Source organism: Chaetura pelagica, unplaced genomic scaffold (genome assembly GCF_000747805.2).
Source record: "Chaetura pelagica isolate M959 unplaced genomic scaffold, ChaPel_1.0 scaffold18, whole genome shotgun sequence".
Taxonomy (NCBI): Eukaryota; Metazoa; Chordata; class Aves; order Apodiformes; family Apodidae; genus Chaetura; species Chaetura pelagica.
Genome location: NW_009954310.1, coordinates 2,785,341 through 2,800,571, shown reverse-complemented (window position 1 = coordinate 2,800,571; position 15,231 = coordinate 2,785,341). Strand labels below are relative to the sequence as shown.

Below are 15,231 nucleotides of genomic sequence, written 5' to 3'. Positions count from 1 at the left end.
AGCAGGAATCCCAATCTATGTCAGCTGGTGAAACACAGCAAGGGACGTTCTCCTTAAAGTGATCTCTGTCACCATTTTGCTACTGCTTTGAGTCATGCTTGACCTGACAGAATCTTCCAAGTAATCTTTGTCATTTCAGTGAGTGGTGTAGTTGGCAGGGTTTTAAGGAGGAGCTCAAGCAGTATTTTTGACCTCCATTGTTAATAGATACTTTTTGCTGATTTCAAATGTGGAGGTTGAATGATCTTTATAAAAGATTGTAGTTCTGTGAACTTCTCCAGCTTCAAATCTCTAATCAGAAACTTCTGTGGTGATCCTGGAGCTGCAGTGTGGCTTGTGGGTAGTATGTGTCTTCCTGTTGTGGATACAAGTGTAACCAGTGGAAGCAGTTTCATTTAAAAAAACAAAAATTACCAGGATGTAAGATGTTTAGACTCTTTGTTTGGTTTCAGGATCCATCCAAGTGTTTTGGAGCTTGGGACTTGATTGTATTTTGTCTTTTGAGGAAGTAGAAGATTTTGAGGAAGAGCCTTTTGTTGACTTTTACTTTAGGCAGAATTGCAAGAAGTTCTGGGCATGGAAGGTGAGACAGGAAGCTGTGAGGATGAAACAATAGCAATGGAGCCATCCACAGATGAACCAGAAAATGAGCAACCTGAACTGCAACCACAGGTAGGAAAGGGCTTTGTGTCCCTCAGAGTTTTGCTGAATCACTGTTGGTGTGAAGCTTATGCTAGTGTCACAAACAAGGATCTAGAGGGGTGGTCTTGTCCTCAAAGGAAGGAAGAAGTACACTATTGCTGTCCTCTCTGTGCACACCAATGCTGTCTTGAAATAAGTGGATTTTTTGCTTTGTTCAGTGCCTGATTTTTAATGGCAACATAGAATTGAAGAGGTAAACAGTTGGAATCAAGCATATCGTGTCCCTCATACATATGGGCATGGAGATTTCAGTTCAGGCTTTCAGAGTTCCTGACTTCCTCTTCAGAGTACTGAGTGGTGTGCTGAAATAGTGTAACTGCTTGTAACTTAGCATCTTTGACATATTTGTGAAATTCTTCTCAGTAGCATTAGCATTCTCAGCTTAATTTGTCAATCCTCATGCAGTAATATCCTTTATTCAGTTACTGCCATATTTCTGTTGTGTACTTCAGGATTCCAGTGCCCATGTGTATTGGTCCCATTAATAAAAAGGTATGGGAGCATTTCTATAGAAATAATGGCAATAATGACATCACTGACTGTCTGAACAGTCTCCGTAGCTGTGCAGGGTTTGTAAGTAGCTACTTTTGACACTCAACTAATTTCATGCTGTAGGATGAGGAAAAAGAGCTCTTGTAGTAAAACCGGGTTGAAGAAGCCCAGAAGGGAATAAACTAACATGTTTTAAAAATAAGAAAAGGAAAAGTCAATGTTTATGCCAAAATACCTCTTCACACCCTCTGTTGTGTGGCATTTGAGAGACTTTACTGTTTTCTTCACCTACTCCCTAACCACATGGTTCCAATTACTTTGTGACTGGGAGTTTTCTAAATGTCTCCACCCATTCTTCTCTATTAGGCCTTTGTGAGAAAGCCCAGTGGTGGAATCCAGGGTCCGTTAGCATAGCACAAGTGCTCCTGTGTTGTAGAGACTGTTTCTTTTCAGTCTTGACTAACGGGGGGTATGTGGAGGAGTATTTGTTTTTCAGTGCTGTGGGAAAACCTGTATAGTTGGATGAAATAAGTTTTCTTGATTTGTTTTATTATTTTTTCTGAGACCACCTCACTTCCTGCTGTTACCAGTGAGCTGCAGCAGACAATAGAGAAGAGAATTGCTAACTATCGGGCAGCAATTTCTAATGCAAAGGAGTCAGGTGAGAGCTCCAAAATACGTCGGTACGAAAGAGGCCTTAAGGTAAGCTGGGTTCATCAGGTATGGGAATGAGGGGGAATTCTGGGGTGTAATTCAGGGTCTTTCCAGATGTGTAAGTTTGTTCAAAGGGGAAAGAAATTACATGCTTCCTTGAGTAACTTTAAAAACAGTTGTTGTTACTACTAATATGATGCAGCAAATGCATAAAGTGTAACTTCAAATGCCTGTTGTGCACCTACTCTGTGTCTGTTGAAGGTGGCTAGTGGTAGCTGGAGGGACTGTTTGTGGTAAATGTTGATATTAAACCCACCTGTCTAGATCTGAATTTGAGCTGTGGTAGCTGTTCAGTGTTACCCTAAAGCAAATTTTAGGAGCTTTCCTAGCACATAAAACTTCCAGCTCATCACTGATGCCTTCTTTTAGATACCAACCTTCCACTTGGTTACCTTTTCTGAGTGTGTTGGCTGTGCTTGAAAATGAATCGAGCAGGATTTTTCATTAAGGCATTGTCAGCTTTGCATCTTTTCAGCCAGGTGGCGTGCTTGTAGTGAGTTGGTGTTCAGTGATATTGCTGTGCAGACTGCCTTTCCTTCTCTGGTTGCTTCATCTGGTCTCCTTCTTCACCTCAGCCAGCTTTATTTTGTTGAGCAAAGCTTTATAGCTTAGCACTGTCCACTGAGGGAAGAACGTGGTGTGTCACTAGCTACCAGGTGTCTTAAGGTACCAGGGAACAATTGAGGCCAAGCCCAGGGGAGTAAAAGCACAAGGAAGGACATGTCTGTATGTGTCCACGGCCGCCTGGCTCTGAAAGGAATGTGCATGAAACCACCTGACCTTTCCAAGAGCAAGAGGAACAAGTAAACCAGCTTATTGCACCCAGCAACAAAGATTAGTGCACTGTTTGCCACCTTCTTTATTTTTCAAGGTTGGGAGTTTCCCTGTGCATTAGCAGTGTAACTAAAGATAATAGACTAGTTCTCACTTCACAGCTCACAGTTCCTTAATTAGCAAAATGACATGCCAACAAATGGTGTACAGTTGTCTTGTACTTACTTCTTCTAACTGTGAACTTTAATCTCAGCATTTAATTCCATTTCAAGTAAGTCTGCCATCCCACACGTGGAGAAGAGAGAGCTGTGTGTGGGTTGCTGTACTGGTCTGAACCCCAATCTTGCATGCAGTCAGAACCAAAGTATCTCCACCACTGTTGCTTAATAGGTCAAACAGTGTTGTGGCAAACCAAAAATAGCAGTGATTCTGGCATTGATAAGATTTAGTTGTTGTAGTTGTCTTTCTGTTCTTTGATTTCAGTTTCTGTGGAAGATTAAAGAAGTAAAACTTATGTTTTAGCTTACAGTGCTTGGTGGTCTTCTGTCTGAACATGAAATTAAAAAAAAATACTGAGGCAGGTAACATCTGGGGTGGAGAAAGCAATTTTAAAAAGCAGCACCTAATGTTTTACAGGTGGTGAGGACTTTTTGCCATAGATCACCAACTGAAGCTCCATTTCCTTTTTAATTAATTAAAGGCTTCTTTCATTAAATAGTTATGCGGACTCCTTCCTTCCTTGAATCCACACAGTCAGTGACATTTTAGAGTGGTGTATTTTATTTTGTTTTAAAGACATAAGTGCATCTATAGTTGTTAAGCATGGCTTCCTTGGTGACTGGACCACATCAATAGTTCCACCAATAGTTCTAGGTGTTGAGGTACTTGCAATAATGCAGTTTGGGTAACAAGTCCTTGTTGCTCTGATAATTGATACCTTTCACTAACACTGAAGTTGGCCTTGGATAAAAACAGGAAGCTAAGGGGCAGGAATCCGTAGTGGTGTGTACAATAGATCCCATAATGGGTAAGGGAATTCATTTATATTTCAGTTATTTTATTCTAGTAAAATGTTTGATGAAAATGTCTATTGACTTTGTTGTTCTATCTTTGCCAGACACTGGAAACCATGCTGGCTGCAGTGAAGAAAGGCAAAAAAATCAATGAGGAAGAAATACCACCTCCTGTTGCAACAGGGAAGAGTTCTTCGCACTTACCTCAAGCCACAGGAGTGGAGCCAGAGAATTCAGGAGATTCAGTTGGTGTCCTGCCAGAGAATAAAGCTGAGTCTGCTGCAGATGGTGAGCAGAAGACCTCTCATGAGGCAGTGCAGCATGTGGAATCAGAGTCTCTACAGGGTCATGCTGCTTCTAGTCCTACTGTGGAAACAGGTACCACGATCTGAGAGGGTAGGCAAGTGCAACACAATTAGTATTGTGTGGCAAAGCTCTGTTTATGTGGGATCTTCCCTGCAGAATGTCTCAGATGGGGTTGTCAGTGGGATGCTGAGTTTCTGGCAGTGGAATCAGTTATTCTTACAGATCTGTTTTATTAGTCACTGTATCAGTGACTTTCACTGTGCCTCAGTTTCTCCTTCAGTATTGTGAAGTGGAATTCCAAGCTTTGAAGAGTTTTGATATATTGACTAAATGACTTCTTGTTTTTTGTTTTGTTTTATTGGGAAAAGTGGGATTGTTATAGCTGGTAGGACTTCTGGAGGCTGGAGAAAACAGGGCTGTTGTAAGATGACTCTGTGATTCAGAGCAAAATAAGACTAATACAGGTTTGAATAGATGGACACAGCAAGGGGTGGGTACCTTGCCTGCCCTGTGTAAATCTCAACATTGTTTCATTCTTGCAGATCTCCAGAGCAGCAGCACACGAGCATTATTACTTAGGAGACAGAGGGAGTATAAATTAGCAGCTCTAAAAGCCAAGCAGCAAGGGGACCTGGAGAAAGCAAAGGAATACATGAAGGCAGGCAAGGTATGTACACAAGAAATCCTGAATGTTAAACATACCCTGTGCTGTACCTACATGTGCTGAGTATCAAATATTGATTGTGGCAGTCTTGGACATACTAGTGTAAATTTTCTGGGGTTTGTTTTTTTCTGCATTAGAAATTTAACATGGTCTTGGAAGCTGTGGATAGTGGGCAGCCAATAGACCTCCAGAATATGCCTCCATCTCCTCAGGGTAAGGCTTGTCTTACAAAACCCGTTTTAGAAGTTTCTCTATGCTGTAATGGAATGATTCTGAATTTGATTGCAAAACTGGAAAAAGAGTTGAAGAGGACTTAGGCCTGAGGCTTACTGAATATTCAAACTGTAATCAAGACCAATGAAGAAAAGCTGAGATATCATTATTTATATTGAAGTTACTCTCCTGTGAATTACAAGTTCAAGTAGGTTTTGATGTCTGATATTCCTGTTTTTAGAGCTTTAGATAACAGAAGCCAAGATGTGAAGTGGAAAGAAGGAAATGACACATTTTTCAAGGTTACTGTAGTACTTGATGGTGTTGTATTTCAATGGAAGTTCATAATGTTCAGATTAAGAGATTAGCAAGCAACTTGCAGTGCAGTGGGAGGCTGGTGAGGCTGGACTCTGCCTCCCCTCACCTGGGGGATGAGCTGCAGGGCAGCTGCTCCCTTTGTTGTCCTGCAGGACCTGTGAAAAGGTTTAAAGGTGATCCCAAATGGTGAAATTAAGATGCAAATGAGGTCAGATGTCACGTGCACAACAAACTTTACTGGAGTAACAGAACAAAGTCCCTAGAGTGGGTAGGACAGGGAGGAAAACGAGACAGAAAAGAAAGGAGAAAGCAGAGATCCAGAGGATGGCCAGTGAGAGAATAGTTACCACCACAGTCCAGCGATGCCATCAGTGGGAAAGGGGTTCCTGGTGGGGAGGTGCTTCTCTGCACCCATAGTGTCCCATATTTTTATACAGTTCTTGCCCACTGCACCCCCACTTTTCTCCCTGTATAGATGAGAAAATCCTTCTATCTTTTCTGTGCTCCTCTGAGGTAGGAGGAGGGGGTATGGTGCTGGGGCTATGTCCTGCAGATAGTCTTTGTTTGGCTAATTAACAAGATCGGCCATTGCAAAACAGGGGGTTGAGACAACTGACACCACAGGATTAGTTTACTGCATTGGAGGTTTGGTCCTAGGAGGCAGCTTGGGACTGGCACTCTTTATCTTTTCCTGCTAAGTCGGTGATTTTCATGAAATCTCAAGGCCTGGTTATCACTGGCTATTTTGCTCCCAGTGCCAACTGTGGAACTCCTTTATCTCAAATCTCTGCATGTCCCACACTAAACTCCCCAGTTCTCAGGTACACACCACAGGTGGGGAAGAAAAACGGTTGGGTGGGCTGCTGAGATATCTCTTTAGTCCATCAGCAAATCTTGTTTAACTCTTACATGATTCAAGACAAACAACAGAGATCCTGAGTGCTTAAGTACATCACTTATCTCTTGGATTGTTCAAGACAAGCATTATACATCCTGAATGTCACAAAATCTTGAAGCAAGTTGCCAATATTAAAGATAATTTGGTAAGAGGGAGGTTTTATTAAATAGATCTTGTATCACCAACACCAATTCATATTTCGTCTGTGCAGCTCCATGTTTTAAATAACTTTATTAGATTATTTATTCTAAGAAACTAAATGACAGATTATCTTATTTCAAGAAATCATGAGATTTATGACACCTTGAGTTATAAAACTGACCACCAAATTGCATTAGAGACAAACTTTGCCCGTGATATAATCTTGCCTTAAAAAGTCCAAGGTTTTTGCAGTGCATATTTTTGTAGTTTTCTGAAATAACCACAGTTAGAAAATTCCAGAAACTTAGGTGTCTGAATAGATTTTATTAATTGCATCCCTTTTTCAGCACATCTTTTGTTACTAGGATATTTTAGTCAATTAGCAATCTTGTTCGCTCTTCCCATCTGCCAAGATACCAAGGTATATTTTGGGGAGAGAATTCTTAGAATACTTGAACTGGTTTTACTTTTTATTTTTTCTTTTTCTCTGTTCTCTCAAGCAGCACTAACCTAAATTAAATCAGCATTTGAGATTTTCTATTATAAAGCTTTTTCTCTGAATAAGGGCACCTTAGACTTATCCAGCCATGCAGATAAGCAGCCATTCAATCTTCTGAAGCCAGAAAGCTTTTAGTAAGATGGTGTGATCTAATTGATGGTTTTCTGAGTTACATGGGTTGGCTTGCTGTTTGGGGCACACATTGTGAAATCTGCTTTCCTTGCTTTGCAGATCTTGAAAAACTAGCAAATGTACAGGATGCATCAAAGCAAAAGGTACCAGCTCCAGTGGGAAGTTCTCAGGGTCTCCCAACTCCTGGATACCAGACACAAGAAGCTTCAGGTAGGACTTTCGGATTTCTCTAGCAAAACATAAAACCAGCAAAGGTGGAAGATCTTCCCTATCCCACTGAACTCGAGCAGGACCGAGTACACCTAGGTATTGTTCCTCGCTATTATTTGCTGCTGATCCCATCTCTACTTGAGTCTGGATCAGTAATGGAAACAGAAGTTAATAAACTTAGTTTAGAAGAACTGCATTTATAAGACTTCAAAATGATGTTTTTGTCTCTGCAGAAGGTAAGGAAGGGGGGGAAGAAGACAACTCATGTTGAAATCTGAATCATGTGGCATTTCATTGTCTGTCTCATTTCCAGCTTCCCTGCAGCAGCCAAAAACAGTGCTAGAAGCTTTGCAGCAAAGGCTGGAGAAGTACAAGGCAGCAGCAGCACAGGCTAAAGCCAGTGGGGATGATCGGAAAGGCAGGATGCACGAGAGGATAGCCAAGGTAAAACAAAAGTGGAGCAAGCTGCTTGCATCCAGCAAAGCCTTTTGAATTGGTTCTTTCACTGAAAACCTTTTCAAGACTGAAAAAATGTGTGCAGTATCCTTCTGTTAGGAGAAAAGCTCTGGTAAAAAAGCTGTAAAGCATTTGGAGGAAGGAGAAATAGAGACAATGCACATATTGTAGAAAGATGCTATGCATTCTGCAAGGCTTATGCTGGTTAAATAGAGATGATTGTTAATTTATAATCAATTTCAATTATGTCTTACTGAGTGCCCTTGGTTACAGCAATACCAGGATGCCATAAGAGCCCATAAAGCAGGGAGAAAGGTGAATTTTTCTGAGCTACCTGTTCCTCCCGGTAAGTGTGAATATAAGATGTCCTAATACCAACTTTTGTATATCTACTGGGCTCTGAAGGAGCTGTGTAGATATTGCCTCCTCATTCTGTGAAACAACTTCTCCTTTTCCTCAGTGAGAGGTTGGCCTTGCTTTGGTGCTGTTGTGAAACTGCTTGTTAGTATGCTCCCAAACTTTCACACTGATGAATGTTCCCTGACTACTGACTGCCTCTTTGATGGCATTGGGACTTGAAACTGGCCCTATTTGAAATGTTAAACATCTTAACCACAGGCAGGTGATGACAATGTCACCTGTCTGTCCTCCTAGAGGAACAAGTAAACTGGAGTTTACTGCAAGGAGATTTTTTTAAACTGAAAAAATGTGCCTGATGTTTCCTGTTCTGTTGATTCCCAGAAGGAGCCTCAGAACTGTAATTAATCATCTTCTTGCAACACCTCACAAGTCAATCAGTATTGCAGCTCTCATGGCTAGTAAAAGTAGTCCACAGAGATGAGGCAAATCATGCCCATGGTCACACTGAGACAGTGACAGAGGCAGAAACTGACCCTTCTTCTTGAGACACTCAGTGTCTTTTTTATCTTCTTCAGCAGGTGCAGTGCTGTGTTTGTAAAAGTTTGGGCAAGGTCCTCTATGAAAACCTCTGGGTTTGCATGATAATCTTTGTCTGCTAGGAACCATCATTCCTTTTTATCTTATGCCCAATGTGTTAATCTGAAAAGATACACTGAGCACTGCAAACTGGTGCCTAGATCATGGACCTTGTGGCTTTTTGTCACTGTCAAATGTGGCAATGGATGCACTGTAGTAGTAGTAAAGTAGGCAGTGCCAGCTCTGCCAGCCCACATACTGCTCTGAAGGTTTCTTGCTTTGAAGCTGTCCCGAAGAGCAGTTTAGCATCCCTTGTTCTAGAACATGAGCTATTTCTTAGTAAATATAATTTCCCATAAGAGTGAGATATTCCATGTTTACACCTCTGAAAACACAGATAACTCCTCAGCTCCCTTACATGTTAGCTGTGGGCTTTTCAGCCATCCTTTAGGGGCCAAATTATTAACATTGAACACAAGATCAGGCAGTCACTGAAACCAGCAGTAAGATTGTAATGGCTCGGCAGTGCCTTTCATTGCACCTGGGCTATGATAAGTACAACAGAAGTGCTGCTGAGTAAAGGATCAGGTGTCATGAGGGGACAGCAGCATAGGAGTCTGTGTTCTGCCTGCCTGTGGCCTGTTTGAAGCTAGCACTGAACTGATAGCATGAAAATGAGAGTTTATCTTCCATCATAAATTCTCCCTCCCATCCTTACAAGGATAAGAAGATAATCAAAAGGGTTATTCTTCACATACTTCAGATTTGACTGTTGGGATTCTGCCTTTGCAGCCTCTGCATTGAGGTAGATTTTCTGTAGAGGCTGATGTTAGTGTGTTGCCTCGGTGTCAGAAATGCACTGTTTGTTACTCGGTGTGGCACAGATTTTCTGCTGGACTGTGTACCAGGTGAGCCAGCAATGAGAGAGGGGGAAGAAAAAAGCCAGCAATTTCTTGTACAGCCCCCTGTCTTTGTGCAAAGGAGAGAGGCTAAATTCGTGGCTGGTTCTGGGACCATCTCTATTACCAAAGTCCTGTGGTTGAGGTTCCTGGGCTGGCTGCTGGTTACTGAACTTACATGATAACAGAGCATGGTTTTATCATTTTAGCATCAGATCTGATCTTAAGCCCACCACTCAGACTTTTATCTAGCAGGGCTTTGTGGCCTCAGTCTAGTTATACTGAGTTCTGAAATATGTTAGATACTTGGATAGATATAACTTACAGAAAGAAGAAATATGAAAGGCAAGACATAGGTCTTACATGACTCTTTACTTCTGAATTCCTTACCTCCTCAGGATTTCCCCCTCTTCCTGGTGTTGGATCAACAGATGGTGACAGTACAATAGCTGCTGTTCTGGAAAGTGCCAGCAAGCTGGCAAATATGGAGGAGGATGATGATGAGGAGGTTAGTATTTCTTAGTAAGATGTGTAAAAGTTAAAATGCTGTCTCTTGTGGTATAGCAGAGATGAGGCCATTGGATTTCCAGTCAAACAAGGCTAGTGAGAGGAAGTATATTTCCCAGAAGTCTGGAAAGTACAGAATCTCAGTGGTAATTTCAGTTTGCACTGTAGTGTAGAAAAGAAGTTATTACAGTCAGTACCTACAGAGACTGTGACTCCAGAGTTTTACTCTTTCATACCTGTCTTGTATGTGGGTTTTATTTTCAAAGCAAACACTTCAGATCCTGGTCACCTCTTCACATAGTTCTAAAGTACTGAAATCTGTACTTTGATCCTGCATCCCAGTTGCTCCTGTTTTTGTACTTCCTCAGGATGTTCAACATGTACTGCTTTTTGTCAGGCAGCACCAGCCTTTAGATTTTGATTTGATTTCTTTATCTCTCTGGATTTGGTTGCTGATTGTTGGCACTTTCAGCCAGAGTAGCTTTTAAAGGAAAGAATCCCTGGATGTTGGTTTTACTGCATGCATCTGCTTTTTTTTTTTTTTTTAATTACTGCCTTGTTGAACATTCCTTTTGTCCCTTCTGCAGCAAAGGTTTGATGCTTGTGTAGGTCAGCTCCTAGTGGTGTGGCATGGCTCATAAACCCCCAAAGTTAAAATTTGCTGTCTGGAAGGTTATGCTCCCCTTAAAAGTTGTACCAGAAGGCTGATACAATGCTCACCATGGCTGTTGGTTCTTGGGATGCTGTCCTCAACTCTGGAATACGTTTTATGCATATATTATGGAATTCTTTCTGTAATGCTAGAATGAAGGTCTGACACAGGCCCCAGTGGCCAAGAAGCCTGCTCAGCTGCCTGGAAAGCCGACTCAAGTTGTTAAGCCAATTACAGTGCCATCTGCTGTGGCTGAGGAAGAGAGCTCTCCTGAGCGTCTGAAACAGGCTACATCACCCTCCACCCTGGACAAGGCAGAGTCAATGGATCATCTCCCTGCAGCTGGTAAGGGATCATCATTCCCAGTGATCCATGTGCATGTCGTTTGCATTAATTTAGTTTAATACCTTTTCAAAGACTTCTCTGTGTTATAGTTCAGATACGACCCTGTGAATGTGTGGCATGGGTTTCCTCTGACAGGAGCCTCAGTATGTATCTGCTGGAGGCAAATCCAGACCAACCATACAGCTTTATTAAACAGAGTGAAAGAACTATAAGGGTGTGTAATTATAAGGGTGATTGGGTTTTTAATTAATTTTGATGTAAGAAGTATATCGATTCATCATGTTTAACGCTGCTCACACTTGAACTCTACGTAGTCTTATTAGAATGGATGGCTTGTCATGTGAATTATTCATTGATCTAATTCAGCTTCCTACATCCAACAGTGGTTTCTGCCTTGTGCTTCATCCAGGGATCCCAAACTGGCAGATAGGCAGTAGTTCATCAATCTCTAGTTGGTCACTGCACAGTTGTCTATGCAATATTAATTGGACAGATAGTAAGGGGCAGCCACCACCTCATGGTGTGATTTGGGCACACACTAGCAGTGTTCAGGCTCTCACTGATTCTCTCGTCATGCCTTGACTATAATCCCAGCCTCCTTCTTCCATTCTGGCCTGGGTAGTTCCCTCAGGACACACAGAACTGCCTAGTTGGCTGACACAAGTTCTTCTGCAGAGTGCAAAGGCATTTCATAGTGCCACTGTGATTAGTTCATAACTCTGCTCTCTAGAAAATTCCATTACTTGCTTTGGAAAGACCACTAAAACACAGTAGTTGTCCATATTGGTGTTGAAAATCTGTGAATCTTCAGGAGTTATTTCATTTGTTGGTTATTTTTTATTTTATTTTAGCTTGATTTATTAGTGTCTTGAATGAGTTACTCTAGACTCCTGCTGTGAAGGACTTGATAATATCTGGTTTTAAAGTAATATTTCCTGAGTATTTCAAGTATTTTAAAATAAGACATTTATGTGCAAGAAGAACCTGGTCAGATTGATACTGACAAGATCTTCACAACAAAATGTCAGTACTTCAGTATTACAGAGCTATATTTCACTAACCAAAGTGCATTCTGTGATCCAAATGTTATCTCCTTTTCTCCAGAATTATGAAGTGCATCTTACAGCTGCCCATAGCTGATAAATCAACTGTAATACTGTCTGTTGTTGGAGAGCACCAGGCATAGGGAGGTGTGGGAGAGCAGTGGAGCAGTTGCACTTCAGGCCTATACCTATACCAGGAAAGTCAAGGAGCCAAGAACAGTTGGATTAATAGCCTTCCTCAGTCTGTACTCCACATATTTTCTTTGAAAATATCTGTGCTCTGTGTCTCAGCCTCACAGAGCACACTGTGGGGTTTGTCTCAGTGGAATCTGGGCTATCTACCTTGTCTAATTAGTTTGGGTTTGGCTGATTGGACAAATAGCTCACAGCAGCAGGCCAGCAGGCTCTTTTTTCAGGATGGGAATAAGCTGATTGTCATCTGACAGCAGTGAAACATAGTGTGAGAGTCATTGGTGTATTTATTTGCTGAGACAGGCACCTCTCAAGTGTTGTTTAGCTTCTGTAATTGTGAGTAGAGTGCAGTGGTGAGTATCTTTGGAAATGGCTGTAATCAGCTCCTGCTTTACCATTTCCTAGGTGAGGTGTAAGTAGAGGCAGGAGGCATTGACCTGGTACTATGTAAAGGGATCTTTTCTGACTCTTGAGGTTGTCCTTACTGTTTTAGGAAGGAAAGAGGAGGCACAAGAATAAAAAAACTAGAAAGGCAAGGAGTTACAAAGAAGCAGAAATTATATGTCTGAATGTGCCTGCCCATTTGTTCATCTGGGTTTGTTCTGACAGATCAGGGGTGAGGCAATGCATGAGTACAGAAGATGCTGATGATAATCACTGTCATATAAGTTAACATGTCAAGCTGAAAGTTTGAATTCAGATTCTTCTTTGGGCCAATCAGCTGTGCTGGAGTCTGTTTCCTGCCTGCAGATAAGGGGCTGTAATTACTGTTGACACACTTGTGAAGTGCTATCAGGCTTCTTGATGAAGGGTGTCATGACAGAAGGAAGCTTGTTTCTTTTTCTGATACTTGAAACTGGCCAAGAAATTATTAACTACAGTAAGGAAGTGCCCTTATTTGATATCTCTATTTTTACTGACCTTTTTCTGGCTATAAACTGAACATGATAAACCTGTCTCAGGGGCATAGCAGTGTCAGATGAGTGAGAGTTTTTCTACATCTGTTTTTCAGCTAGGGAACAGCTGGAATTTCTGGAGAACAGAAAGAAGCAATACGTGAAGGCAGCCATCAAAGCAAAGAAGGAAAATAACCTTGAGCAGGCTAAGATGTATCTCAGAACAGCCAAGGGCTTTGACGTAAAGATTGAACAAGCAAAATGTGGCAAACTTGTTGATATTTCTAAGGTTAGTAGGACTGTTGATTGTTCTGCTTTGCTCCTTATTATTGAACATCAAAACGCTTACATCAAACAGTGATTTATTTAATAAATATTTCTTGACATAAGTTTATTTGCTCAAGTGGCAAATCTGGATACTGAGCTCTGAAATTACCCTGTGTTTTCATTTTTGTTTTGGTTTGTTTCCTTTGCTGCTCCTCAAATGTGCCAGATTTTGAGAAAATGTAGTCTCCTTAATTTACAATGGGACACTTATATCATGCAACTTGGAAGTGTTACCTGGGCTTAGGGTGTGAGTACATATCTTATCTTTGTCCAGACTCCATTTTGAGATGAGGATCAGATGCATGTGATGCATTGATGCCCTGGCATTTGGTAGATGGGGAAACCAAAATGAACTTTAGTAGCTCTTCTGACCTTAATAATCAGGGATCTAGTCTGCAAGACATTTTGCAGGGTTTTATGACTTAAACCATGGTGGAAGCAGTGGTTGGGTTGGAATTGCCTGGAGAAGAAAAACAACCCATCTGTCTCCCTTCATTGACCTTTCTATGCATTCTGACTGCATTTTGTCTGCTTCATTTTTTTTCCTCTTAAGGCTCTGACATGTGGTTCTTGTGTTGCAGCTGCCATCACCCCCTACAGATGATGAGGGGGATTTTATCTTTATACATCATGAAGACGTCAGACTGTCTCAGAAAGCAGATGAAGTATATGCACAGCTTGTAAAACTGCTGAGGGACCAATATCAGGTAACCATTTAATCTTGTTTAGAAGTGGGTTTTTTAACATTTTTCTGGATTTTATTAATATTATAATCCCATAATTGTTTCTGTGAAGTATTTTGTTTTTCTTTTTAAATACTTTTGATTTTGTGTGTCCTAAAGTGGAAGATTTTCAGAGTCAGGTTCCCTAGCAGTTGAAGTCAGAGGGTGTACTTGGAGGCTGGGGACTATCAAATTATCACTATTAAATATGAGCCCTCAAGTTTGAAAATAGCACCTGATTGATTAAGACAAGCCCTTGGATGAACCTCGTATCTAGAAATTAAGTGATTAGAAAAAAATAATAGGGCAGAACCACTTAAATGCTGTGCTCAGCTTTGGGCTTAAAGGACTGGGGGCTGGGTGTCTTTGGGTGACTTGGGAAGACTCTTGGCTTTTCTTAAATCAGGTTGTCATGAACCACAAAACTCTCTGCCAGTTGTGGATCTCTGTGTAAGGATCACTGAGTGCATCTGCATGTGTTTGGTTTTGTTTCTGTTGACAGAGGTGTTTGCAGTATTCCAAGCAATTCATGCATCTGGGAAATGTAGCAGAAACAACTCGGTAAGACCCTCTGCCTGCTTTTGGTCATCCCACAGTGTGGTCAGTTGGGGCTTGAGGCTGCCTGACCCACCTGAAGATGATGGGGATTCGGGTTGATAAGATTCTCATTGCATGAAAGGGCCAATAACTGTGAGGTGTGCATCTCCAAGCTGCTCTCAGACCAGAGGTCTGAGGCTGACCCTGTGGCCTGTATCTGGCAGGATGTTTGATGTCCCAGTGTGTGTGTAGCTTTTCTACTGTTGGTTTGTCTTTTCTATAGGTTTGAGAAAATGGCACAAAGTTGTAAAAAGGACATGGACATCCTGCAGCTTGCACGAGCACAAGGAATGGAACCTCCAAGCCATCACTTTGAGGAAAGAACATTTAAAATGATACGGTATGGAAAAACAAAGGGATTTCTCAGGCAGGCTGGAATGAGTTTCATGGTTACTAGCTCTTGTTTAGGGAACTGTGGGCTTCAGGAAGCCCAGGTGGCACCTAAGGTTAGGCTCAGCATTCCTGAAAGGACACTCTTAACAACTTAAATACAAGGAAATTTTTCTCTAACTTCTCTTCTTGGTTCTTTTGTTCTCCAGATATTGCCAGCTTCTTTTCTTACATTCTCCTACTTCAGCCGCTC

General features: G+C 41.5%; 1 protein-coding gene across 1 annotated transcript in view; it reads left to right on the top strand.

Moving 5' to 3' along the window:
- The window catches only part of CC2D1B (coiled-coil and C2 domain containing 1B), a 33,635-nt gene that overhangs the window by 8,668 nt on the left and 9,736 nt on the right, over window positions 1-15,231 (top strand). The window contains exons 4-17 of the mRNA XM_010004023.1: window positions 553-672; window positions 1,759-1,896; window positions 3,800-4,073; window positions 4,544-4,668; window positions 4,803-4,878; window positions 6,966-7,076; window positions 7,390-7,520; window positions 7,806-7,878; window positions 9,766-9,875; window positions 10,679-10,871; window positions 13,119-13,291; window positions 13,911-14,036; window positions 14,554-14,612; window positions 14,872-14,988. Coding sequence (XP_010002325.1) covers window positions 553-672; window positions 1,759-1,896; window positions 3,800-4,073; window positions 4,544-4,668; window positions 4,803-4,878; window positions 6,966-7,076; window positions 7,390-7,520; window positions 7,806-7,878; window positions 9,766-9,875; window positions 10,679-10,871; window positions 13,119-13,291; window positions 13,911-14,036; window positions 14,554-14,612; window positions 14,872-14,988 — 1,826 coding nt within the window. The remainder of the gene's footprint in view (window positions 1-552; window positions 673-1,758; window positions 1,897-3,799; window positions 4,074-4,543; window positions 4,669-4,802; window positions 4,879-6,965; window positions 7,077-7,389; window positions 7,521-7,805; window positions 7,879-9,765; window positions 9,876-10,678; window positions 10,872-13,118; window positions 13,292-13,910; window positions 14,037-14,553; window positions 14,613-14,871; window positions 14,989-15,231) is intronic.